The 26,647-nt window shown below is 38.3% G+C and overlaps 1 protein-coding gene across 4 annotated transcripts in view; it reads right to left on the bottom strand.

Annotated features, from left to right (window-relative positions):
* FBXL13 (F-box and leucine rich repeat protein 13) overlaps nucleotides 1-26,647 on the bottom strand; it is a 209,275-nt gene that overhangs the window by 123,513 nt on the left and 59,115 nt on the right. For all 4 annotated transcript variants that reach the window (XM_042916087.1, XM_042916105.1, XM_042916095.1 and 1 more), the window contains one exon: nucleotides 765-860. In XM_042916087.1, coding sequence (XP_042772021.1) covers nucleotides 765-860 — 96 coding nt within the window. The remainder of the gene's footprint in view (nucleotides 1-764; nucleotides 861-26,647) is intronic.

Raw genomic sequence — 26,647 nt, 5'->3', positions numbered from 1 at the left:
ATTACAGAGATTAAAGTATCATCCAAGGAAAAGAAAGAAGTCAGCAGGGGCAATTTATGCTTATTTTTTGTTGTTGGCTGAGACCCCTCCCCAGTGTCTCATTGGAATAAGAAACACAAGCATGTTCTAGGTTACAAGAATAGTATAAAAATAGTACAATGACAAGGATAGTATAGAGGTACCTGCCTAGAAGTCTATATTAGAAAACGCCTGAGTGTATATGTGTCTGTGTGCATGCAAACACACTAAGAATATCAAACAAGTTTTGTTTACATGTCGTATATTTTAGCCCTATTTCTTGTTAGTTTTTTTTCCACTTTACTCTATATTTTGTGCTATTTTGTTATGTTTTTTAAACCAATAATAGGGGCTGATATTTATTGAGTGCTGCCTACATGCCAGGCTTTATAGGAAGCACTTCACTTGCATTTCCTCAACTTATCTCTGCAGCATCCTGAGTGAGGCAATGTTAAGTCTAATGCAGATCTAACGGAGCTTTGTTTCAATTTAAAAATAATATTTGATTTATATCTACCATTCAAATTAGAAAATACTTATAGTCTATCTCTTAAAATAACATTATTATCTTTCTGTCTTTTCCTTTGGCCTTGTGCCTGGGCAGAAGAGAAACAAATGAACCTACTGTTTGTGGCCCTGTGGGGGGAGCAGGGGAAAAAGTAGTCCCTAGTACAGTTGGCTTTTGTGGGGATCGGTTCTCCTTTAAGAACTAGGATCAAGTCATAGTTCAGGTAGTGTCTACTTACACCATTCCACAACGAGCTTGCTTGTGTCATCAACATCCAGGAGTGACAAACGTGACTACATATTATTTTATCTTTTAAGCTGAGGTAGAAGAAAATCTAAACACAAAGAAGAGAAATACACAATTTTGAAAACTGTGTGAATTTGGATATAACTCTTCCACTTACCTTTTGTTGCTGTTGTTAATCATGATAATATAATTCATATTGTAGTAGCAGGGGTTTAAGTGCTGGAATTTTATCTGATGATAGGAATTTTATCTAAAGCACTGGAACTTATCTGATGATGCCTTTGATATAATGTGATCTTTACAATTGATAGTCACAGAAGGATAGGGAAGAAGATATGCAGATTTATTTTCTGAATGACAGTGGCTTTCTGCTACAAAATGAGTGATTTTTCTAAATAGATGGTACGTAGAAGATGGTACATAGAAGACATTCAATGATTGCTTGCTGAACTCAACTGGATTCTTTTTAAAGTTAAAGAATTCCTAGGAAGGGCACCCGAGTGGATCCAGGGTGGCTCAGTCGGTTAAGCGGCAGACTTTGGCTCAGGTCATGACCTCATGGTTAGTGAGTTTGAGACCCACGCTGGGCTCTGTGCTGACAGCTCAGAGCCTGGAGCGGGCTTCAGATTCTGTGTCTCCCTCTCTCTCTCTGCCCCTCCCTTGCTCATGCTCTGTCTCTCCCTCTCTCTCAAAAATAAATTTTAAAAAACATTAAAAAAAAAAAAGAATCCTAGGAAAGATCAATAAACCCATCTTGCCTTCTATTTCTGGAATAACAGTAGACTAGAAAATCTGCAAGTCCTCTTGACACAAAATATAAGTAAATGATAAAACAAACCTTTTAAAAAATCTTTCTTTAAATATTTTTTTAAATGCCAGCTTCATTCAGCTATAACTGACATATAACATTCAAGATATTTTAAGTACACATTGTGGTGATTTGAGGTACATATACATAGTGAAAGGATCCCCCTCCCGCAGACAGTTAATTAACATATCCATCACCTCACATATTTATCTTTTTTCTTTTTGATGATAACATTTAAGTTTTACTCTCTTAGCAAATTTCAATTATACAACACAGTGTTATCAATTAAAATCACCATGTTTTATGTCAGATCCTCAGACCTTATACATCTTATAGCTGAAAGTTGTAGCCTCTGACAACCACTTTTCTACTCTCTAAAACAAACATTTTTTTTTAACATACCTGGGTTTTTAAGAAAGTAAAGAAAATATCCAGGCCCAAAGTCTTTGTAAACCCAGACTCATAAGAAGGTGTTCAGTATAGTTGCTCTACATAAGGGAGCAGTGGAGATGGTTGCTGCTTTGCATAATAAATAGATTCAGATTTTACTGGTCATGCAGGGACAGAAAAAGTTACCAAGCTTGTACAAAGCTGGGAGTCCTAACTGAGTCAGAGAGATTAAGAGGAACAGACAGAGTCAGAAAAGAGGAAAAAGAGAGAGAAATCCAGCATTATTAAACAGACAGGATTAAACAACAACAACAACTACCTATTTGGTGAGGAAAAAACTAAGGTACCTAGCCTGGGATTAAAAACAAACAAACAAACAAACAAAAAAAACCCAGAGATTTTAAAACCAAATACTAGATATATGGATTGGAATTTTATTATTTGTGGGGTCCAGTTTATTACCTTTGTAATTGGATTTGATACATTAACATACAAAGAGCCGCGAACTTGGTGGTAACTCTGGGATATTTGGCAGAAATAAATACCATTTCTATGAAGAGACACATCTTCAAACCATGCCTTTTAGGATTCCTACAGATTAATCCCCCCCAAAGATGAGCTTTCAATAGAAATTACAAAACATATGAGGGAAAAAAATGGAGTTTGCCTACAATAGACCCTTCACAAAAGAACTTCCAAAGGACAATGGAATCAGAAGAAAGGAGTGAGATGGAAATAGTAATGATGGGCAAAGAAACTAAGTATGAAAATAAAACCATTAACCTTAAAAAGCATGTAATGGTCATGACTAATATGGGATACAAAAACAAGGTGGAATAAAAACACTAGATAGTACTAATATTCTAAGATTGAAGAGAGAGTAACCAGAGTTTAAGTGTTTTAAATTGTAGTGATTATGAGAAAGAAAGTATGGGTCATAATTTACTTTAGGCTTTATTAAGGTAAATTCACATGTTAAAAATATTTCAGAGAAACCACTGATATAGTAGAAATAGAATGCATATCTTTTAAAGCATGAAAATGGGAAAAAGGGGATAGATTTTTTAAATTTAAAAAAAAAAGGCAGGAAAGGAGAAACGAAGCATACAAAAAAGAGGATAATAGTATAGTAGTAGAAGAGAAATATTAATCCAGTTATATCTAGTAACAATAAATTTTTAAAAATCCATTAGTTAGAAAACAAATATTATTCCTAATGATATTTTTGCTTAAATGTTTTCCCTCTGATACTACCAGAGCTATAAACTTTCATCATTTTGTGTTCATCTTGTTCAGAGTTGTATTTTAGATAGATTTTTTTAATATTAGATAATATTTATTCCCATTGTAATGAAGAGAAAACTGAGGGTGAAAGACTGTAAGAACCCCTCTATATGACATGTAGACTGATGTGACAGAGCAGGAATTCAGGTCTATTTTTTTTAATTAATTTGTTTTTTTGATTGAAGTATAGTTGGCACACAATGATACATTAGTTTCAGGTGTTCAATGGCAATTTGACAACTCTATACATTATGCTGTGCTCACCACAAGTGTAGCTACCATCTGTCACCATGTACGCTATTACAATACCATTGACTATATTTTCTATCCTGTACCTTTCATTCCTGTCACTTACTCATTCCGTAACTGGAAGCCGATACTTCCCACTCCCCTTCATCCATTTTGCCCATTCTCCCATGCCCTCCCCTCTGTCAACCATCAGTGTTCTGTATTTATGAGCAAGTTTCTGCCTTTTGTTTGTTTTGTTGTTTAGATTCTACATTTAAGTGAAATTATATGGTATTTGTCTTTCTCTGTATTACTTCTTTCTCTTAGCATAATACCCTCTAGGTCAATCTACGTTGTCCCACATGGCAAGATCTCATTCTTTTTTATGGCCAAATAATATTCCATTGTTTATATATACCACATCTTCTTTATCCCTTCATCTATCAGTAACATGTAGGTTGCTTCCATATCTTGGCTATTGTAAATAATACTGCAGTAAGTATAGGGGTTCATATATATTTTTGAATTAGTTTTTTGTTGGTAAATACCCAGTAGTGAAATTACTAGATCATTTGGTATTTCTATTTTTAATTTTTGAGGAGCCTCCATACTGTTTTCCACAGTGGCTGCATCAATTTACATTCCTACCAATAGTATGTTCCTTTTCCTTCACATATTTACCAACATTTGTTATTTCTTGTCTTTTTGATTTTAGCAATTCTGACTGGTATAGATGATATATCATTGCAGTTTTGTATTTCCCTTATGATTAGTGATGTGGAGCATCTTTGCATGTGTCTCTTGGCCATCTGGATGTCTCCTTTGGAAAAAAATATTTGGGTCCTCTGCCCATTTTTAAATTGGATTATTCTTTTTTGTTGTTGTATTTGGATACTAACCTATTATTGGATATATCATTTGCAAATATCTTCTCCCATTCAGTAAATTGCCTTGTCATATTATTGATGGTTTCCTTTGCTGTGCAAAAGCTTTTTTATTTTAGTGTAGTCCCAGTAGTTTATTTTTGCTTTTATTTCTCTTGGCTGAGGAGAACTATCCCTAATATGTTGCTAGGACTGATGTCCAAGAAATGACTGCTATGTTTTCTTCTAGAAGATTTATGGTTTCAGGTATCATATCTAGGCCTTTAATCCATTTTGAATTTATTTTTGTGTATGCTTTAAGAAAGTAATCCAGTTTCATTATTTTGCATGTGGCTGTCCAGTTTTCCCAGAGCCATTTATTCAAGAAACTGTGTTCTCCCTATAGTATTTTCTGCTTCCTTTGTTGTAGATTAATTGGCTGTATAAGCACGGATTTATTTCTGGGCTTTCTTTTGTGTTCTGTTGATACAGGTGTCTGTTTTAGTGACAGTACCATACTGTTTTGATTATTATAGATCTGTCATATATCTTAAAATCTGGAGTTGTGGTACTTCCAGCTTTATTCTTCTTTCTCAAGATTGCCTTGGCTATTTGGGGTCTTTGGTAGTCCTATACAAATTTGAGGTTATTTGTTTTAGTTTTGTGAAAAGTATTGATATTTTCATAGAGATTGAATTGAATCTGTAGATTGCTTTGAGTAGTGTGGACACTTCAACAATATTACTCCTTCTATTCTATGAGCATGGTATGTCTTTCCATTTGTTTGTGTCATTTTTAATTTCTTTCATCAGTGTTTTATAGCTTTTGGAGTACAGGTCTTTCACCTCTTTGGTTAAGTTTATTCCTAGGTAATATATTCTCTTTGGTGCAATGGTAAATGGAATTGTTTGCTTAGTTTTTTTTCTGCTACTTTGTTATCAGTATATAGAAATATAACAGGTTTCTGTGTATTAATTTTGTACCCTGCAACTTATTCGTTTATTACTTCTAACAGTTTCTTGGTGGAGTCTTTAGGGTTTTCTATGTATAGTATCATGTCATCTGCAAATAGTGACAGTTTAGCTTCTTCCTTACCAATTTGTATGGCTTTTATTTCTTTTTCTTGTCTGATTGCTATGACTATGACTTCCAGTACTATGTTGAATAAATTGGTAAGAGTGGATATCTTTGTCTTTTTCCTAATTTTAGAGGAAAAGCTCTCAGTTTTTCACCATTGAGTATGATGTTAGCTATGAGTTTGTTATATATGGCCTTTGTTATGTTGAGGTAGTTTCCCTCTAAACCCACTTTGTTGACTTTTTATCATGAACAGGTGTTGAATTTTGTCAAATGCTTTTTCTACATCTATTCAGATGATCATATGATTTTTTCTTTCATTTTGTTGATGTGGTATACACATTCATTGATATCAAATATTAAACCATCCTTATTTATTCCCCAGAATAAATCCTATTTGATTGTGTTGAATATCCTTTTAGTATGTTGTTGAATTTGGTTTGCTAATATATTGAGGGTTTTTTTTTTTTTTTTTGGATCTATGTTCTTCAAGAATATTGGCCTGTAGTTTTCTTTTCTCTCTTTTTTTTTTCTTTGATTTTATATCAGAGTAATGCTGGCCTTGTGGAATGTATTGAAAGCTTTCCTTCACCTTCTATTTTTGGAATAGTTTGAGAATAGATATTATCTCTTCTTTAAATGTTTGGTAGGATTCACATAGGAAGACATCTGGTCCTGGACTTGTGTTTGTTGGGAGTTTCTTTGTTACCAGATTCAATTTTGTTACCAGTAATTGGTCTGTTCAAATTCTCTATTTCTTTGTTACCAGATTCAATTTTGTTACCAGTAATTGGTCTGTTCAAATTCTCTATTTCTTCCTGATTCAGTTTTAGAAGATTGTATATTTCCAGAAATTTACCCATTTCTTCTAAGCTGTCTAATTTGTTGGCATGTAATTTTTTTTGTAGTAATCTCTTAAAGTATTTCTGTGTTGTCAGCTACTACTTTTCCTCTTTCATTTCTGATTTTATTTATTTCACTTCTCTCTTTTTTTTCTTGATGAGTCTGGCTAGCAGTTTATCAATTTTGTTTATCTTTTCAAAGAATGAGCTCTTGGTTTCATTCATCTTTTCTATTGTTTTTTAGTCTCTGTTTTATTTATTTCTGTTCTGATCTTTATTATTTCCTTCCTTCCACTAACTTTGTGCTTTGTTCTTTTTCTAGTTTCTTTAGATATAAAGTTTGATTGTTTATTTGAGATTTTTCTTGTACATCTATACATTTCCCTCTTGGAACTGCTTTCTCCACATCCCAAAGATATTGGACCATTGTGTTTTCATTTTCATTTGTTTCCATGTGTTTTTTTAATTTCTTCTTTGATTTCTTTATTGACCTATTGATTGTTTAATAGCAAGTTGTTTATTCCCATGTATTTATGTATTTTCCAATTTTTTTTCTTGTAAGTGATTTCTAGTTTCATACTTTTGTGTTGGAAAATATGCATGGTATGATTTCAATCTTCTTAAATTTACTAAGACTTATTTTGTGGCCTAAGACATGATCTATCCTGGAGAAAGTTCTATGTGCACTTGAAAACAATGTGTATTCTGCTGTTTTTGACAGAATGTACTGCAGATATCTGTTAAGTTCATCTAGTCTAATGTGTCATTCAAAAACACTATTTTAGTATTGATTTTCTCCCTGGATGATTTATCCATTGATATAAGTGGTGTGTTAAAGTCCCCTATTATTATTGTGTTACCATCAATTTCCTCCTTTATGTCAGTTAATATTTACTTTATGTATTTAGGTGCTTTAATGTTGGGTGCATAGATATTTATAATTGTTATATCCTCTTGTTGGATTGATTTATTTCAGGAGGATTTTTAAAGCTTGTCTGACAAAGAGAGTCACAATATCATAAATGAAGGAAATAATTCAAACTATGCACTAAAGATTTATAACAATTCTAAATGTGTAAGCCTCCAATAACATAACCACCAAGATACAAGGAGAAATTGACAAATCCACAGTCATGATAAAAAGTTATATGAAAGATCTCAATTACTGATAAATCAATGTGAGGAAATAAATCTTCCCTGAATTTCTCAATGCTTCTATAAAAACCTTTAACCTCTGGAGGCACAGAAATCTGTATGATATAAAGGTGATGTTTTGCCTTCACTTCCTCTATGTTTTTCTTTCCATATACCATGGGGATTAGATCTATAACCATTTGTCCACTTGTCTAGTTTATTGCTCTGATCCAAAAGGTAGTAGCTCTTCTCTTGTTTCCCCAAGAAGGTCAAATGATTATAGTTTGGCCTCCTCCTTTAGATCAAGCTTCCAAGATGCCAGGAAGATCCCTAGTAATTTACATATAAAGGAGATATGTGTCCCAGGCAGCACCTTGAAGATATCTCTAGGTTATAAAAGCTAGAGACACTGGGGCTTATCCAGCCCTTGGAGAGACATATTTATAAGAGGTCCTGTCTCCCTGTTTTACTTACAAGGACCTATGTGATTATACTGAACCCACCCAGATACTCAAGGATAACTCACCATTTCCAGTCTTAACCACATCCACAAAGATTCTTTTTGTCATAAAGATAACATATTCACAGATTCTGAGGATTAGGACACGGATATCTTTGTGGGCTATTATTCTGCCTACCATACTATGTAAGGAAATCATAAACACTGAATTTAAGAGAGCAGTTACTTCTGAGCAAGGGAAGACAATGCAGTGAGGCTTTAATTGTATTTGTTAAACTTTATTTCTTAAACTGTATAGTGATTACACAAGTGCTCATTATATTTCTTTGCATACCTAAAATATTTTAATAACCTCATTTTTTAATAAAATACATGGAATAAATTTCACTAAATTCTTTCACGGTGAAAGACTAGTACACGGAACACTACAAAACATTACTAAAAGAAATTAAAGAAGACCTAACTAAATGGAAAGACATCCCATATTCATAGACTAGAAGACATAATACAAATAACATATAACAACAAATGGAATTAAATCAGAATTTGAAGTCTGCCCATGAACAAATAAACACCAAAGTATTTTATGAGAGTATTCTATCAAATATCCAAGGAATATGTAATGCTTACTAAAGAATATTAAAATATCATACAACCCAAAGTGATCTGTAGATTCAATGCAACCCTATGAAAACGCCAATCGTTCTTTTTTTCAGAAATGGAAAAACTAATATTCAGATTCATATGGAATTGCTAAGGGCCCCAAATAGCTAAACAGTTTTCAAAAAGAAATAACGTTGGAGGACCCACACTTCACAATTTTAAAACTTACCACAAAACTACAATAATCAAAATAGCATGGTACTGGAATAAGGATAGACACAAAGACAAATGTAATCAAATTGAGGATCCAGAAGTAAACCTATACATCTATGGCCAATTGATTTTTGACAAGGATGCCAAGATCATTCAATGGGGCAAGGACAGTCTCTTCAACAAATGATGCTGGGACAAGTGGATATACAAATACAAAACAATGAATTTAAATACTTATCTCATACCATATGTTAAGTAAACTCAAAATGGATCTACAACCTCAATATAAGAGCTAAAAACTATAAAACTCTTAGAAGAAAACATAGGGGTAAATCTTTATAACCTTGGGTTTGGCAAAGGATTCTTAGATATGACACAAAAAACTGGGGTGCCTGGGTGACTCAGTCGGTTAAGCATCCAACACTTGGTTTCAGCTCAGAGTTCCATCTCACAGTTTGTGAGTTTGAGCCCCACATGGAGCTCTGTGCTGACAGTGTGGAGCCTGCTTAGGATTCTCTCTCTCCCTCTCTCTCTGCCCCTCCCCTGCTCGTGTTTTCTCTCTCTCAAAACAAATAAACTTAAAAAAAATTTTTTTAAAGATACGACACCAAAAGTGTGATCAATGTAGGAAAAAATAAATTATATTTCATCAAAATTTAATACCTTTGTGCATCAAAGGACTTTATCAAGAAAGCAAAAACTTTACCTTTTGTCTGTATGTACCACAAAGGAAAAAATATGCCATCAATTAAGTCAATTATTGAAATGGTCAGGAAGCATTGGAAAGGTACTATGGTAGATCAGATGGACTGAAAACTATACTTACACAATTTTATACATGTACTACACTTGTACTGTTTTTTAAGAGAGAAGCAGCATCATGACAGGGCCTATGCCCAGAGGTAAAAGCAACCTAGAAAAGAGAGGTAGTAGCACAGAATGGCAGTAGAAGCAGAGGACCAAATTTCTGAGAGTATAAGAGATGTGAGAACAGATGACTTGTGCAAGAGTTGTATAAGAACAACTTCAAAGAGGGACGAGGATGGGAAGTAAAGCCCGAAGGACAGCAAACTGTATAGAACTCGTGAATACATGAGGTCAATAAAGGGAGCACCTCTAAGTACCCTCAAGATGCAGGCAGTGGACACAAGAGCACAGCTGCTCAGAGTGTGGACTGAGACTTTATTCACTGGGCCTTTATTCCTGAGTCACCACCACTCCTTGGAAGGTTACTATCTTAGTTTCCTCAGGCTGCTGTAACAAATTAGCACAAACTGGGTGGCTTAAAAAAACAGAAATGTATTCTGTCATAGTTCTGGAGGCTGGAAGTGTGACATCAGTGTCAGCAGAACCATGCTCCCTTTGGAGTCTCAAGGGGAGGATCTTTCCTTGCCTTTCCCTAGCTTCTGGTGGTTACCAGCATTCTTTGGCTTATAGTTACATCACTCCAATCTTTGCCTCTGTCATCACGTGGGCTTCCCTCTTATGTGAATCTGTGTTTCTGAATCTCCTTCTCCTTTCTCTTTTTTTTAAAAAAAAAATTTTTTTTAACGTTTATTTATTTTTGAGACAGAGAGAGACAGAGCATGAACAGGGGAGGGGCAGAGAGAGAGGGAGACACAGAATCTGAAACAGGCTCCAGGCTCTGAGCTGTCAGCACAGAGCCCGACACGGGACTCGAACTCACGGACCGTGAGATCATGACCTGAGCCGAAGTCGGATGCTTAACCCACTGAGCCACCCAGGTGCCCCTCCTTCTCCTTTCTCTTATGAAGATGTCAGTCATTAGATTTAGGACCCATTCTAATCCAGTGTGACCTCATCATAGCTAATTACATCCAATTCCAAATAAGATTATATTCTGAGTTTCTGGTTGGACATGAATTTTGAGGGGATGCTACTCAACCCAGTACAGTTACCTAACTCCTCTGAATCTGTTTCTTCATCTGCAAAATGAAGTTCTTTGTTGAGGTAGTCTCTCAAATTCTATTCAATACTGAAAATTTTGTGTTACTTTTATGATTTGTGGCCAGATAGTCAAAACTAGCCTCCTAATTGTATTGTCATTGTGTAATCTTTAACGTCGCATTTAAAAGGTTTATTTTTTCCCATCATGTGATTAAATTATTTTCAGCTATGAATTTTAACAGTATATTATATATAATCAAAAGAAAGTCTACACCTAATTGGATTGTACCCATCATCTATATGCAAATCCTTGCATAAGTGGAGACGCACTTTCATCTGAAAGGTATACCTACATTCTTATATTGTAGAGAAGAAAGGAGCTATTTGAAGAAGACCACATAATTCCTTTCCAAAATGTAGGGAGTCATTAATTTATTCATAAGTGCATTTAATACTCATTCTTGAGCACCTACTCTATGATAATCGTACTCACTAATTCCATGGAACTTTTCCCAGATATATTTATAAGGCAGGTGTTCCACATCTCAGTGAAGAATAATCTTTTGCAAAGAATTTAAGTGCAATTACCATGAACCTATACTTTCTCCTAAGGAGTCATGTCATTGTTACATAATGTATATTGAGAGTTTAAAAACCTTCATATGTATTTGCACTTGGAAAAACTAGAACCTAATTCCACAGGGAGCGTGGGCTGTCACCAACATGGAAACCTGGGAAGAACATCAGGGCAAGTGCGTGTGGATTCCTAATTCAATTCCATACATAATTACATGGTTATTCTATGCAAGACATTCTAACCAAAAAAAAAAAAAAAAAAAAAAACAAAAAAAAACAAAAAAACACAAAAAAAACGGTAATAGGTGATACAAAAGAAAAGGGGACCTTTTAAGAAAACTGTATACCACTGAAACTGCACATAATTATGAAGTATGAGGCTACTCAATCACCCTATTCAATATGTATCAGTTTCCACTGTTTCCACAGTTGCCATTGTGCCAGGGGGAATTTGGATCTTTAGGAGAAGAAAGAACATCTAGTAGACTGGGAACAAATAGTGAAGTGAGCAAGAGGAATGAAAGCCCACATCACAAGAGAAATGGAGGCATGTAGTAAAGAGGATAAAAAAGGAGAGAAGAACTTTCACCCCTAATAGGGAGAGAACAAAACAAAAAGAATTCACAAATGCAAGGAAGCCTGCTGCTGCCCCTAAGGGGTTGAAACAGGTCCTGATAGTATCTGATCCCAGCTAAGGAATATAAAGGCAGCTACAAGAAGAGTCATCCTAAAACAGTGTGGAGGTTCCTCAAAAAATTAAAAATAGACCTACCCTATGACCCAGCAGTAGCACTGCTAGGAATTTACCCAAGGGATACAGGAGTACTGATGCATAGGGGCACTTGTACCCCAATGTTTATAGCAGCACTCTCAACAATAGCCAAATTGTGGAAAGAGCCTAAATGTCCATCAACTGATGAATGGATAAAGAAATTGTGGTTTATATACACAATGGAGTACTACGTGGCAATGAAAAGAATGAAATATGGCCCTTTGTAGCAACGTAGATGGAACTGGAGAGTGTGATGCTAAGTGAAATAAGCCATACAGAGAAAGACAGATACCATATGGTTTCACTCTTATGTGGATACTGAGAAACTTAACAGAAACCCATGGGGGAGGGGAAGGAAAAAAAAAAGAGGTTAGAGTGGAAGAGAGCCAAAGCATAAGAGACTGTTAAAAACTGAGAACAAACTGAGGGTTGATGGGGGGTGGGAGGGAGGGGAGGGTGGGTGATGGGTATTGAGGAGGGCACCTTTTGGGATGAGCGCTGGGTGTTGTATGGAAACCAACTTGCAATAAACTTCATATATTGAAAAAAAAAAAAAAAAAAGAAGAGTCATCCTGGAGTCTGAGACTTTTCACACTTCCTGCCCACTTCTCACTCCTCCTGATTCATATGGGAATAGCTGACCCCCTTGGAAGAGACCAGGGATGGCTCTTGGGGTGGGGTGACCATGACATGTTGACCACACACTGAAGCACCAAGAGCACATTTTCATTTTGACCTCAAATGATAGAACTAGGATCCCTGGAAGGAAATCAACAGCAAACAGTTTTCAGCTTTATGTAAGCAAAGACCTCTAGGCTAGTCCCTGGCTTGCACAAAGACTCCATGACTTTAAGATTTTGTCATTCTCTGCTCTCCAAAACAAGCAAGTTCCAAAGGAAAAGAATTTACAGTGTTTGTTGTGAGCACTAAATATATTCTATAAGCCCCTGGTGTTAGATTGATTGGTATCAGCACATGTGTTCCACGCAAGAGCAGGGGGAATGATTAAGGGAGAGCTAAAATGGAGAGGACCGACTAGGAAGGGTGCCAGTTCACAGACTATGATAGAACATCGGGTGTATTACTGAGGGGACACAGACTTGGGGTGGAGAAGCCTGTTGGAAGAGATGAACTTCCTTCTAGCACAAAAATTCCAAGATTTTGTAATTCATTTCCTCTAAGACAAGCCAGCCAGCTCTCAAAAAAAAAAAGAAAGAAAGAAAAGAAAAGAAAGAAAGAAAAAGAAAGAAAGAAAGAAAGAAAGAAAGAAAGAAAGAAAGAAAGAAAAAGAAAGAACGAACTTTGTGAGGACTAAATCTGTTCCCTCGTAAGACCAATACATAGTACGTATTTGTTAGATTGCCTGGATGGTAATGCATTTCATGTGGGAGTCTTGCTGTAAGAATAGTGGAAAACAAACAAAAATAAATCCAGACACTATTGGCACAGGAGGAAAAAAAGTTACAGTATGAATCTTCTAAATTAGACACAGTTTGTACATCACATAATTATTTGACAGTGTGCACCATCAAATAACAGCAATATCTTCTTAGCAACTGGATAGCACTTAGTTTACAAAATGCCTTTACGCACATACTAGCCACGTCATTCTGCAAGGACTCTGTTAGTGAGTTGTGTAACTGAGAGACCATACCTTAAAGTTGGAGAAATGGAAAAGATCCTTTCTTCTTAGTGGAAAATAAGATATAATAAAAAATAAAAGTTCAGTTTTGGTCCACTAAACGTAATGTGTACCAAAGCCTATATCACAACCTTCAGGTAGGTCTGGTCTTCTGGCTAGGAACAAAAAAGAATGATGGAAGAGTAGGATAACATGGATCCCTTCCTCCTTCTAAAGCCATAAGTAGGGCTAACAAAGTAGGCATCTACATGGAACGTGGGTAATAGCCTCTCCTAGAGGAGGGATTCCACTTAGGAGGGCGCTCCAGTGCTGATGTCCATCCATACTCCATTGAAAGAGGCAGGCATCCAAGTGAGGCAGAAGAGAGGGGTTTGGGCTGGGCAGGGCAGAAGGGGCATGATGTGGAATGTGGGAACCCCAAGAGTAGAGTGTGAGAAGACCAGTTTGGCACTGGGGTTGGAACCCAAGTGCATGGGAAAGTGGTCTAGTCAATGAGTGGTGACCCCAGGGGAGATAAAGCAGGTGGTCACACTAGGCGGCAGAGGTTGAATTTGGTAGTATAAGAAGCTCATCTGCTCATGAGATAAGGGGGTGGCCTGTGTGGAATGTCAAAAATTAAAAGCGCTTAAGGGGGTTATTTGCATGGGAAAGGAGGCCATGCTAATGGGAGGTTAGTATACACAGGGAGGAGATACATATATCAAATAAGTAAAAATATTAGCAAACTGGGAGCTAGGTTCTCACTCTAGGACAAGGATGTTACAAGTAGGGAAAGGAATAAAACTATAATTTTGTAACATCCTGCCAGTCACTGCCCAATAGATCATCAGAGTAGGGAGAAAACACTTTGGGCTCCAGGATGCTTTCACCAATACTTTGACTTCCTGGGTGTTACCCACTAACCTGTAGTAACCTATGGTGACCCTCTAGACTAAGAGTCAGCAAACTTTTTCTGAAAAGAACCAAACAGTAAATATTTTAGACTTTGTGGATCTCGGGGCAAGGTTATAAACTCTTTGAGCAACTGTTCACCAAAAGTTAATGGTGGGTTTTTTTGTTGTTTTTTTTTTTGTTTTGGGTTTTTTGGTTTGTTTTTTTTTTTTTACATTTTATATTTGAAAATATAAAAAACTATTCTTAGTTCAAGGTCAATACAAAAACAGCCTCCCCTCAGGCCATAGTTTGCCAACCCTGCTGTGGACCACACCCATCCCCAGAATGCCTGTGGTGGGCCCAGCTTGGTGGCTTTCCAGATTCTTATTCAGCTAGATCTATGGCACCTGCAAGAATCCTTGGGGCAAGCCAAACTCTTAACCTTACTCACTTCTTGTCATCCCTGTCCTGAGGGTACCCTGTGTCCTAAAACATTCATTTCATCTGAACAAATAGAGCCACATTTAGAGACAAAAAATGAAAACCCCCAAAAGATCTTTTTGGCAACACTGCATTTGCATCAAAAGGGCCAGTTTTCACAATTCCCAGACATTAAAAGTAGAGTTCTGGGGGTACCTGGGTGCCTCAGTCGATCAAATGTCCAGCTCTTGATATTGGCTCAGGTCATGAACTCTCGGTTTGTGAGTTTGAGCCCTGCATCGAGCTCCACACTGGCAGTGCAGAGCCTGATTGGGATTCTGTCTCTCCCTCTCTCTGTCCTTCCCCCACTCGCTCTCTCTCTGTCTCTCTCAAAAATAAATAAACACTAAAAAAAAAAGTAGAGTTCTGTTAGAATGCAAATGTATGTAAACATTCACTAGTAATTTAGGTCACTGTAGGCATTTTGGACATAAGTGTTTTTAAATGTCAGAGTAAGCCTCTTGGGTCCATTCCAGCATTGACTGTATACCAGTGGGAGGGTTTAGTATTGGTTTGGTACTGCTTTAGTCATGTTTAGTATTGGTAGGCCTATTCACAGACATTATAGCTTGTATCAACTCTATCCGCATTATACAAATCAGGAAGAGCAGAGAGATTAAATTACATGCCGTAGATTACACAGTGTCTCAGTCAGCTTGGGCTGCTACAACAAAATACCATAGACTGGGTGACTTAAACAACAGATATTTATTTGTCACAGTTCTGAAGACAAGGAAGTCCAAGATCAAGGTACTGACAGGTTCTTAGTAAGGGCTCTCTTCCTGGCTCTCCACAGCTGCCTTCTTTCTGTGTCCTCACATGGCTGATACAGGAAGCTCTGGTGTCTCTTCCTCTTCTTCCAAGGGCAGTAATTCCACTATGGGGACCCAACCCTCATGACTTCATCTAAACCTAATTACCTCCCCAAGGCCCCAATTCCTAAAACTATCTCATTGAGAGCTAATGCGTCAACATATTTTTAAAAAAAATTTTTAAGTTTATTTATTTTGAGAGCAAGAAAGTGCACATGTGTGGGGGAGGGGCAGAGAGGGAGAGAGACAGAATCCCAAGTAGGCCCCTCGCTGCCAGCGCAGAGCCGGACATGGGACTCGAACTCACAAACCACAAGATCATAACCTGAGCAGAGATCAAGAGTCGGATGCTTAACTGACTGAGCCAAGCAGGTGCCCCCGTGCTTCAACATATTAATTTGGTAGGGGTACAAACACTGAGCCCATAACACACAGTTATCCAGAGCTGGAATTCATACTCTGGTTTTCTATATACAGGATTCATTTCCCTACACAATTTCTATAATTCACACCATTCTAGAATAGCAGATTGTTGCTGCCTAACTGCCATCCAGCCAAGAATAGAATGAATTTATTTATTGGTAAAACACCTTTCAGCATAAAATTCAATCTTCACCATATAAACTGTATTTTGAACATTTTCCCAAAGGCGCATAATTATTGGACATTTTCCAATCATAAACTACTTGACAGTATGTAATGATGATTTTCTTAATTTTGCTGACAAATTCTGCTAAGAGATACTCATGTCAAAATTCTGCAAACACCCATCTGTTTGAAGACAAAATTTGTTCAAAAGTAAACCTCAGTTGTATAATGAAGTCATTCACTTCACCCAAAATAAAACTGAAACTTTGACCAGTACAAGGTCAAGTTTTTTGTTCCTTGTTTAAACTAACCATTCCTTTTTGCACAGCATCTAATGTCAAAAAAATATAACAACACTTTCACTTCTAAATACTTAGAGGAAAATTTAACCACATCCCATTAGAAATAGAACTCCCAAGAGTAAAACACTTAACAATCAAACAATCTGCTTCCATGGCTAAATTGCATGTTCTGTTTAACTTACTCTTTAAAATTTTTAAATAATAATACAACACCTGAACTATTCTTAGCAACTATCTTGTTCTGCTTACCCAAAGTAGGACATTTTATAAAAGGGTTTTTTTTTTTGGGGGGGGGGGTGGGTTCTGAAGTTTATTTATTTATTTTGAGAGAGAGAAAGAGGGAAAGGAAGGAAGGGGCAGAAAGAGAAGGAGAGAGAGAATCCTATGCAGGCTCCATGCTGTCAGCACAGAGCCTGACACGGGGACTCAAACGCACAAACTGTGAGATCAAAATCAAGAGTCGGCTGCTAACCAACTGAGCCACCCAGGTGCCCCACAAAGTTATTTTTTTAACTCAGTATTTATGATGCATAAATGGTAGATATTCTAAAAATTCTTTTCATGTATATAGATCTTAAGAGAAAAATACTAAATTAATATCTAAGTTTTTCACTCTGCATTTTTCTTCTTTGTTCCCCCAATTTAAACTTATTGTCAAAAAAGATATATGATCTCTAGAAGATGGTATTCTAAAAACAATTCTACTGTGTTTCCCAAATGCCATTACAAGTCAGAATACTATTTTGGATTAATTAATAAGTTCCATTTAGGTCTGAGCCATGGTGGTTATAGTCCAGCATACAAGCATTGGATCCCAGGGACATATAAACCAATTCTTTCTATAAATGTTCCTTAAATTATTAAAAAATACTTTGTAGGAAAAAATGATTGCACAGCCAAATAAGTGTGGGAAAATCTGATCAAAATGAAATAAAACATTATGAAGCATTTAAGCATTTAAAGAAAGAAAGAAATTTATAGCAAGTATATATCCATTAAATCAATTTCACAAGTATTACCCTTTTAGAAACTAGTCAGAAACTTTTCTTTAGGACCTTCTTTTATCCTCAGAAAGACAATGACATTAACCATTTACTGTGGACCTTGTTATGTTTTTTGTTTGTTTTGGCTTTTTTAATGAAAATTCTTTATCTTCCAGCTTCCAGGATGCCAATTACCCATACTAGTCCCTCCCCCCTCCCTGACTCCTGGTTCTCTGCTCCCTCCATTTGTCCCTATATTAGTCTAGAGAAAAAGAACCAATAGGAGATATATCAATTCAGATATATTGATATATTTTTATGACAGATGGTTCAGTTTAAGATTTTTCAGCATTACAATGGTCAAAAGCCATACGCATTCAGTAGAAACTATACTCAAATTTTGAATTTGGGCTTTTTCCCCAGGCCAGCAGTATGCAGAATGATCCTGGATGCAAGCCAACAACTCCTAGTCAGCCATATAATCACAAGGGTAAACAACTAATACACTTATTCTGTACCCATACAACCATTCTGTTTTTCACTTTCAATACAGAATTCAATACATTGCATGATATATTTAAAACTTTATTACAAAATGGGGTCTTGTGGGGGCACCTGGGTGGCTCAGTCTGCTAACCGTCTCACTCTTGATCTCAGCTCAGGTCATAGTCTCACAGTTCATGAGATTGAGCCCCACATCTGGCTCTGTGTTGACAAAGCAGAACCTGCTTGAGATTCTCTCTGTCCCTCTCTCTCTGCCCCTCCCCTGCTTGTTCTCACTTTCTCTCTCTCAAAATAAATAAATTAATTAACTAAAATAAACTAAAATAGGCTTTGTTTTGGATGGTTTTGACCAACTGTGGGCTAATGTGAGTGTTCTGAGGATGTTTAAGGTAGGCTGGGCTAAGCTGTGCTGTTCTATAGGTTAGGTGTATTAAATGCATTTTTGACTTATGATATTTTCAACTTATGATGGGTTTATTGGGACATAGCCCTATCATAAGCTGAGGAAGATCTGTGTGTGTGTGTGTGTGTGTGTGTGTGTGTGGTGTATTTTTTAAAAAAATTTTTAAATGTTTATTTTTGAGAGAGAGAGAGAGAGACAGAGCACAGGAGTAGAAGAGCAGAGACAGACAGAGACAGACAGAGACACAGAATCCAAAGCAGGCTCCAGGCTCCAGGCTCCGAGCTATCAGCACAGAGCCCACGTGGGTCTCAAACTCATGAACTGCGAGATCATCATCTGAGCTGAAGTTAGTCACTTAACCGACTGAGTCACCCAGGTGCCCCTGTGTGGTATATTTTACTATAAGAAATTGACTCCCACAATTATGGAGACTGAGAAATCCAAGGTCTGCAGTAAGCAAGCTGGAGTCCCAAGAGAGCCAGTGGTGTAGATCTTGTGTGAATCTGAGGACCTGAGAACCAGGAAAGGCAATGAATGGCATAAATTCCAGTGCTAGTCTGAGTCAATTGCAGGAGAAGACTGATGCCCCAGCTCAAAGGCAGTCAAATATAGAGATAATTCTTTCTTACTCGGTTTTTTATTCTAGTCAGTCCTTCAGTGGATTAGATGATGCCTGAGCCCACTAGGGGTGGGGGATATCTGCTTTACTCAGTCTACTAACTCAAAAGTTAATCTCATTCAGAAACATCCTCACAGACATACACCAGAAATAATGTCTTACCAAGTATCAGGGCACACCATGGCCTGTTCAAGGTGACATAAAATTAACCATAACTGTCCCCAGTTGGCTTCCCTGCCTTTTCTCACATCATGGGTATTCCCCAAGACTCACCTTTTGGCACCAGCAAATTAAAAAAAAATTATCTCCCTCAAAGAGTTCATTCATTCTGGGGGCTTATGTGACGTTTTATTGATTACAACTATCTAAACAAAAATTTTAATGCTGTAAGATGGGAAAGAAGGTTGTAATGGAGGAAGAAAGGGAATTTTTATTTATTGTGCATTTCTCCTGTGCTGGGCATTTCATTTTAAGTCTTACAAGAATCCCATTACATGTCCAGTATTATCCTGGTTTAAAGAGGGAGGCACTTAACTCCACACCATTTTTCAGTTCTACCTGGATTTAATTATAAGATGCCCAATTAAATTTGAATTTTCTATAAACAATGAATACATTTTTAGTGTAAGTATGTACCACATAGGACAAACTTATACTAAAAAAAGAAAAGAGAACTTTATCTGAAATTCAAATTTAACTAAGCCCCTTGTAGTTTTATTTGCTAATTCTGGAAACCCTCACCTGAACTGGGGTTCTTCATTGCTTGCACTGGCTCCCCCTATCCCTTAGCCCTGCATACAGACCCTCAGTGCCTGCCTGACCACTTGTCCCTGATCACCAGCCCATCACCAGTGTCACCACATGCCGACAACTTCTATACCCTCGTCACTGTGTTCTGTCCACCTACAGGAATCTCACCAGGTTGGAATCCTTCCATGCTCACCACCTGAGCTGACTGTGGCCCTTTGGTCAAATCCCCTGAAGACTATTTCTTACACTAAGCAACTATGAAACAGTTTGCCCCTCACTCCACCCAGGAATTACACCACCTTGGCTCCTGATGGAGTTTCCCACCAGCATACAAATCACTCCCACCTTCCATATAATACAAGGTCTCATGGGAAGGAGGAAAATGTAGATAGATTAACTGACAAAAAGCAGACCTACAGAGGCATGTCACAACTCAGAGCAGCAGAATGAGCCCAAGAAAGGCGTGTAGATAGGATTTGTGTTCAACATTTTTTTGAATGTGGATAAAGCTGTAAATATCATGTTTATCAAATCAGTAAATTCCACAAGACTGGACGACATAGCTAACTCTCTGACTTTTGGAATCAGAACCAAAATCAACAAGATCAACTTGAACAAGAATAACAGGAACTGCTGTGTCTAGATTGAGAATAGCAGTGACATAAGGTTGAATTGCTGGCCAGCAGTTCAGATAAAGAAGACCTCAGCATCTTGGTTCAACACAAGTTCAAGGATGGATATTATGTAGTAGAGGGAAAAAAATAAGCCATAGATTCAAACAAATCTTTTTTCAGTTCCTGATTTCACTACTGAATTCCTGCAACCCAAGTGTCTCTCTCCTCATTGTAAAACAGGTGCAATACCAAACTCACTAAATTGAGAGGATTGACAAGATAACATACATTAAGCGTGTCATAGCACTTGGAAGATAATCTATTGAAATATTAATTTTTGTTTTGCCAGAAGAAATGGGAAGGCAGGTGTGTGTGCTAATATTTGAGCCCTTTAATGGCATTTATACGGCAGGGCCAAAAGCAGAAGTTGCCAACCACCAGAAGCCAAATAAGCCCCACAAGACACCTAGCCTCAGAGGAATTGGATTTAATCAGTGAAAAGAATTGCCAGTTGAGTGAGTACGTTCCTGAGACTTAGAGGAAGAATTGGGGCACAAAGCAGACACCTGTGCTACATTCTCATGCAGATGCTATTAAGAGGTGACAGGGCCACTAGAAGGCCACCACATCTGACCACTAAGAAACCTGCACTGAGCACCGCGGTAAAGATCACTGTGCCCAGGCTTGGCTCAGAAACTTTGCAGCTTCCTGCCTTTAAGGGACTGAGTTAATTCAGGCAGGAAGCACAAGTATGGTGGCCAGTGTGGGCTCGAGTCTAGTACTCTTCTTGGGCACGTGGGCTGTAAGAGACCTCTAAGATTCTTGTGCAGCTAAGGAGCAGGGGCCAGGTGGGGGGTGGGGGGGAGTGGTTAGGGTTAAGTTTCATGATTGAGATTGATTTTACTGGCTGCCAAATGAGTGGGGACAGGTAGCAAATTGACCTGATGTAGGAGAATAAATAAATATGGTGTTTATTTTCATCCAAAGATGAGAGAGTATGATATGAAAAAGTGGGACCAAAGATGCACCACAGACACGTCCACTTCAAGGAAGGTAATACTTGCACTGGATGCCGTGCAAATTGAGTCACATTTTCAATATTTTTTCCAACTCTAGGCACTATTAAGTGATTGGAGGAGGAAGTCATTGCACAGGAAAAGCAGGCAGGTGTCAAGATTAGGTAGTGGCAATAGAAGATAAATTAGAGAATTCAGGGGAAACCAAATAGATAAGCCATATTGTGGGGAAATGAGAAAGACAAAACGAAAAGGCACAGGCAGCAATGTGGTGATTTACATTATTTTAAGGACAAGAGTGACAGTAGCCAGGAACAGAGTGGGAATCGGCTCCCATGAGGTTAAGGGTCTGAGAACAGTGTATTCTCCACTCCCAATTGTTTTGCCAAAGGACCCCAGGAGCAAACAGCATTATGAGGCTATCCACAAGCTACAAAGGAAACCATAAATGGCGCAGAGCCTTGAATGATCTGGGTGTCTCCATCTGGGAGACAGAGCTTTCCATGTAGAAGGATTAGCTTGAACCTAGGTGCTCAAGACACATTTTGGGCTGCTGCTTCTCCTACTGATTCTTATTTGACTCAGGGTTAAGTAATAAATCATGTGAGTGAATATTCAATGTCTTGTGTAGGTTTCTCTTACATTGCTACTTGAAGGAAAGCCTCAGGACTGGGATAAGGAGGAAGGTGAGTATAAGGGTATGAAGCGATATAGGCAACCTATACCTGGGGAGATCCCCTGCCCTTCAAAGTGGGAGAACACAGGCCCACTCTATGAGGAACAGACTGAAAGAGAGTTCTCAAAAGATGGCAACCAAGAAAGTCTCAGAAGTGGGGATGGCAGGGCTGAGACTAGAAACAGTCATAGAAGAATAAGTGATTGTCTGAACTGGAAATTTGTAACCATAAAAGGACTACAAAAATAAAATTATAGTGGTGTTTAAACAATTGGCAAATTTGGTCTTATTCCTTGTGGATGCAGAAATTTCTGTCCTAGGGACAGAAGGTACTGGTGAAGCTACTGTCTCTGATGGGAGGAACAACTTTCTGATCATTCAATCCTTCTCCAAATGGAACAGAATAACCTCAAAGTCAACAGCCTCCCTAACACAGAAAGCGTTAAGCCAGAGGCAAGATAAATATTACTGTTAATGGAGATGTTTCATTCCCTTGGCCCCATGTTTCCATCTGGAAGCATTTCGGTAACACCCCAGGCCTCTCTCTCCAACCCTCAGGCCTCCTCAGGAGAAGAGGAGAGACAAACTGACTGAGGAGTTTGGGAGAAAGAACCAGGCCTGCAACTCAGCTCCTGCTCTACTCTACCCTGACCTGAATGCCTGTACCTGGCTGCTCTCAGTAACCTGAGGAAAGTCTGCAGTTGTCCAGCTGTGCAGTGACTGATGGTGAGTTTATCTGATCCAGAGGTGAACGTACCTAGTAAGCCACCTTGGTCAATGATCTTAATCCAAAGTTTCTTATCAGCTATATCAGTTTACTGTTTTGATCTCCATCTATTAACTTTTCAATTGGTTGCAAACCCAGACAAGGCAGAGATGTTATGATATTGCCCCTGAAACCTCAAGTTTATCTATGAGGACTATTTCCTAGGAAAAAGTTTGGACCACATAACTCTAAATGTTCTATAGTTGTTCTATATGTAGGATTCTATGACTTTATGACTCTTCAGATACTTCTTGGACCTTCTAACTTAATGCCTCACTGCAATTTCACGTACAATGGATCTAAAATTAAATTTCTTTTCCCCCCAAACCAGCTCAGACTCCCAACACACCCCACACTGCCGCACATCAAGAGGTACAACTGGCCTCACATTTCATTCAGATTTAAAAGATTAAAGTTCCCGGGGCGCCTGGGTGGCTCAGTCGGTTAAGCGTCTGACTTCAGCTCAGGTCGTGATCTTGCGGTTTGTGAGTTCGAGCCCCGTGTTGGGCTCTGTGCTGACAGCTCGGAGCCTGGAGCCTGCTTCGGATTCTGTGTCTCCCTCTCTCTCTCTGCTCCTCCCCCACTTGTGCTCTCTCTCTATCAAAAATAAATTAAAAATGTAGGGGCGCCTGGGTGGCTCAGTCGGTTGAGCGTCCGGCTTCGGCTCAGGTCATGATCTCGCAGTCTGTGAGTTCGAGCCCCGCGTCGGGCTCTGTGCTGACAGCTCGGAGCCTGGAGCCTGCTTCGGATTCTGTGTCCCGCTCTCTCTCCGCCCCTTCCCTACTCATGCTCTGTCTCTGTCTCAGAAATAAATAAACATTAAAAAAAAAATGTAAAAAAAATTTTTTTAAAGATTAAAGTTCCCAAATGGTAAGGAAGTTGCAAATGTCCCTATCATAATTGCAAATCAATACCAACATCAGCGAGTGGTGGTCAAAAGCCCACCTGTGATTGCCAAGATTTAGTGAAAGTGTAGAGAAAGGAGAGAGGGCCAAAGTCAACATTCAGAGGTGCTGGCAGAGAGCCAGAGGGTGGGGGAGAGCAAGAAACCCATAATGAGGACAAAGAAATAATTCCCAGAAGACAATAACCAGGAAATGTCATGCCATGGAAGCCAAAAAAAAAAAAAAAAAAAAAAGAGTATTTCAAGAAAGAAGGGTAGTCAAATGTTACAGAAAGAGCAAGGAAGATGAGATGTGAAGATTAAGGAATTCCTGGAGGGAGAACAAGCTTGTAGTGATAGAGCTGAATGGGCAAAAAATCATTTTTCATTCAATCATTCAGCCAACATTTACTGAGCATCTAGTGGTTGAGAATTCAGAACATGTGCGACACTATCCCTGTCCTCAAGGCACTTACCATCCAAGAGAAAAACAGAAAATAAATAATTATAACAGACAATAAGAAGTAGTGCCTCAAGGGCTCTAGGAACATATATGATGGGCAACTAACCAAGATAAAGGGAGAGGACAGAAAAGCAAAGGTAGTCTTTCTGAGAAAGATGACATCTAAGTTGTGCCCAAGCAGAAATGAACCAAAGAAGATGAGAAGGGGGCTTACATAGAAAGGGCCTGTTGGCTGGAGGGAGTGCCTTGCTCTTGGGTAATGAGAGTAACTGAGCATGGCTAGAGCCAAGGATTCCTGTGGGGGGATGGTGGAGAATGAAGCTGACAGGCATGAAGGCCTAGAACATGAAGGGCCCTGTGGGGCATGTTAAAGCCGATGGTAAGTCAGCGAGAGATTTTAAGCAAGAAAGCAACATGAATAAATGTGAATTTAGAAATACAGCTCTGGCGGGCAAGTGAAAAAGTTTTTTTCATTTGACCTGGTGGGAGGTCAAGGTCAAAAGTAGATGCCAAGAAGACCCAATTAAGTGGCTCTGACAATAATGTCACTGGTAGGTAAAATGAGAGGCAGAGAGAATGGAGAGGAAACAATAAGAGAGATTACACATTTAAAATGGAAAATGGTGTGCCTGGGTGGCTCAGTCTGTTGAGTTCAGCTCAGGTCATGATCCTAGGGCCATGAAATCAAGCCCTGCTTTGGGCTCCACACTGCTGGGCTTGGAACTTGCATGGTATTCTTTCTCTTTCTTCCTCTGCCACTCCCCACTCTCTAAAAAAAAATTTTTTTTAAGGGAGGGGTGCCTGGGTGCCTCAGTCGGTTGAGCATCCGAATCGCAATTTCAGCTTGGGTCATGATCTCATGAACCATGGAATTGAGCCCCCTGTCAGTCTCTGTGCTAACAGCATGGAGCCTGCTTGGGATTCTCTCTCCCTCTCTCTGACCCTGCCCCTCATCTCTCTCTCTCTCTCTCCCTCTAAAAAAAATTAAACATTTAAAAAAAAAAAAAAACGGAAAGAATACGCAGTTGGGAGTAAAGGAAAGAAATCGAAGATAATTCCCAAATTCTACCTAGGCCAATTAAGTCGATGATGATGCCATTCCTTTAGAAATAATACAGAAGAAAGAGAGGGTTGGAGGAAAGAAATGATGAGTTCTATTTTGGAAATGATAAGTTGGTTTGTGCCTTTGGAACACCCAGGTGGAGACTGTTTAAAAGCAGTTTCTGAGTGTCTCAAAAGGGCAGGTGGGAGGTACAGTCAAGTTTGACAACACATATAAGGAGGAAAATAGAATTTTAACTCAAGAGAGAAAGATGATTGAGACATGTTTTTAAAGGAGTGAGTTGAATACGTTTATAGACATCAGGGAATAAGTCATCAAAGAGAAACCAACTGAAGATGATGGGGCCAGGGAAGGCACAGGGAAGGAGCAGGGGGAGCGGTTCTCTCCGATTTAATTTTACCTTGTGGTGCAATAAGAGTGTTGTCTTCTGAACATAAAACACACACTCTTGAGTTAATTAGTAAATTGCTTCATGCAGATCACAAGCCATCCAAAGCAGACGGCAAACTGCTAAAATGAATTAGACTCCACCATTTCAATGGAACATTGTATGGTATGGAAAGAAAAACACTTGGCAAGACAGGAAGCATGAGTCAGGAAAAAGTATTGAGTGGTATTATGAGTCATGCATTTAAACTCAGTGAAAACCTGGCTCTACTCCTGACTTTATTACTTCTGAGCTTCCCACCCCTCTAATCAGTCAGGCTCAGTGATGATCCTATCAGCCTCCTCACTCATTCTTTCGCTCCATGTACTGCTGGTCCCAGAACTGTGTTAAGACTTTGCTTCCCACATGGGTCCTTTCCTTCTCTTTCGTGTGTGTGTGTGTGTGTGTGTGTGTGTGTGCGCGCGCGCGCGCTGGCAAGTTTTTATTTTTTCAAATTTTTTTGAAGTGTAGTTGATATACAATGTTATATTAGTTTCAGGTGTACAACACAGTGTTTCAACATTTATATACATGACAGAGGAAGTGATCATCACAATATGTCTAGCTACTGACTGTAACTATACAATGTGGTTACATAGTATTAACTCTATTCCCTACGATGTACATTGTATCCCTGTGCCTTACTTATTTTATAAAGGGAAGTTTGTCCCTTTTAATCCCCTCTCTCTATTTCTCCCATCCCTCCACCCTCTCCTCCCCTCTGGCAGCCACTAGATTGTTCTCTGTATCTATGTGTCTGTTTCTGTTTTACTTGGTTTATTCATTTGTCTTTTATTTATTTATTTTTTTAATGTTTTTATTTATTTTTGTGACAGAGAGAGACAGAGCATGA

Source organism: Panthera leo, chromosome A2 (assembly GCF_018350215.1).
Source record: "Panthera leo isolate Ple1 chromosome A2, P.leo_Ple1_pat1.1, whole genome shotgun sequence".
Taxonomy (NCBI): Eukaryota; Metazoa; Chordata; class Mammalia; order Carnivora; family Felidae; genus Panthera; species Panthera leo.
Note: the sequence above shows the minus strand (reverse complement) of the source record. Positions and strands in the feature narration are given on the sequence as shown.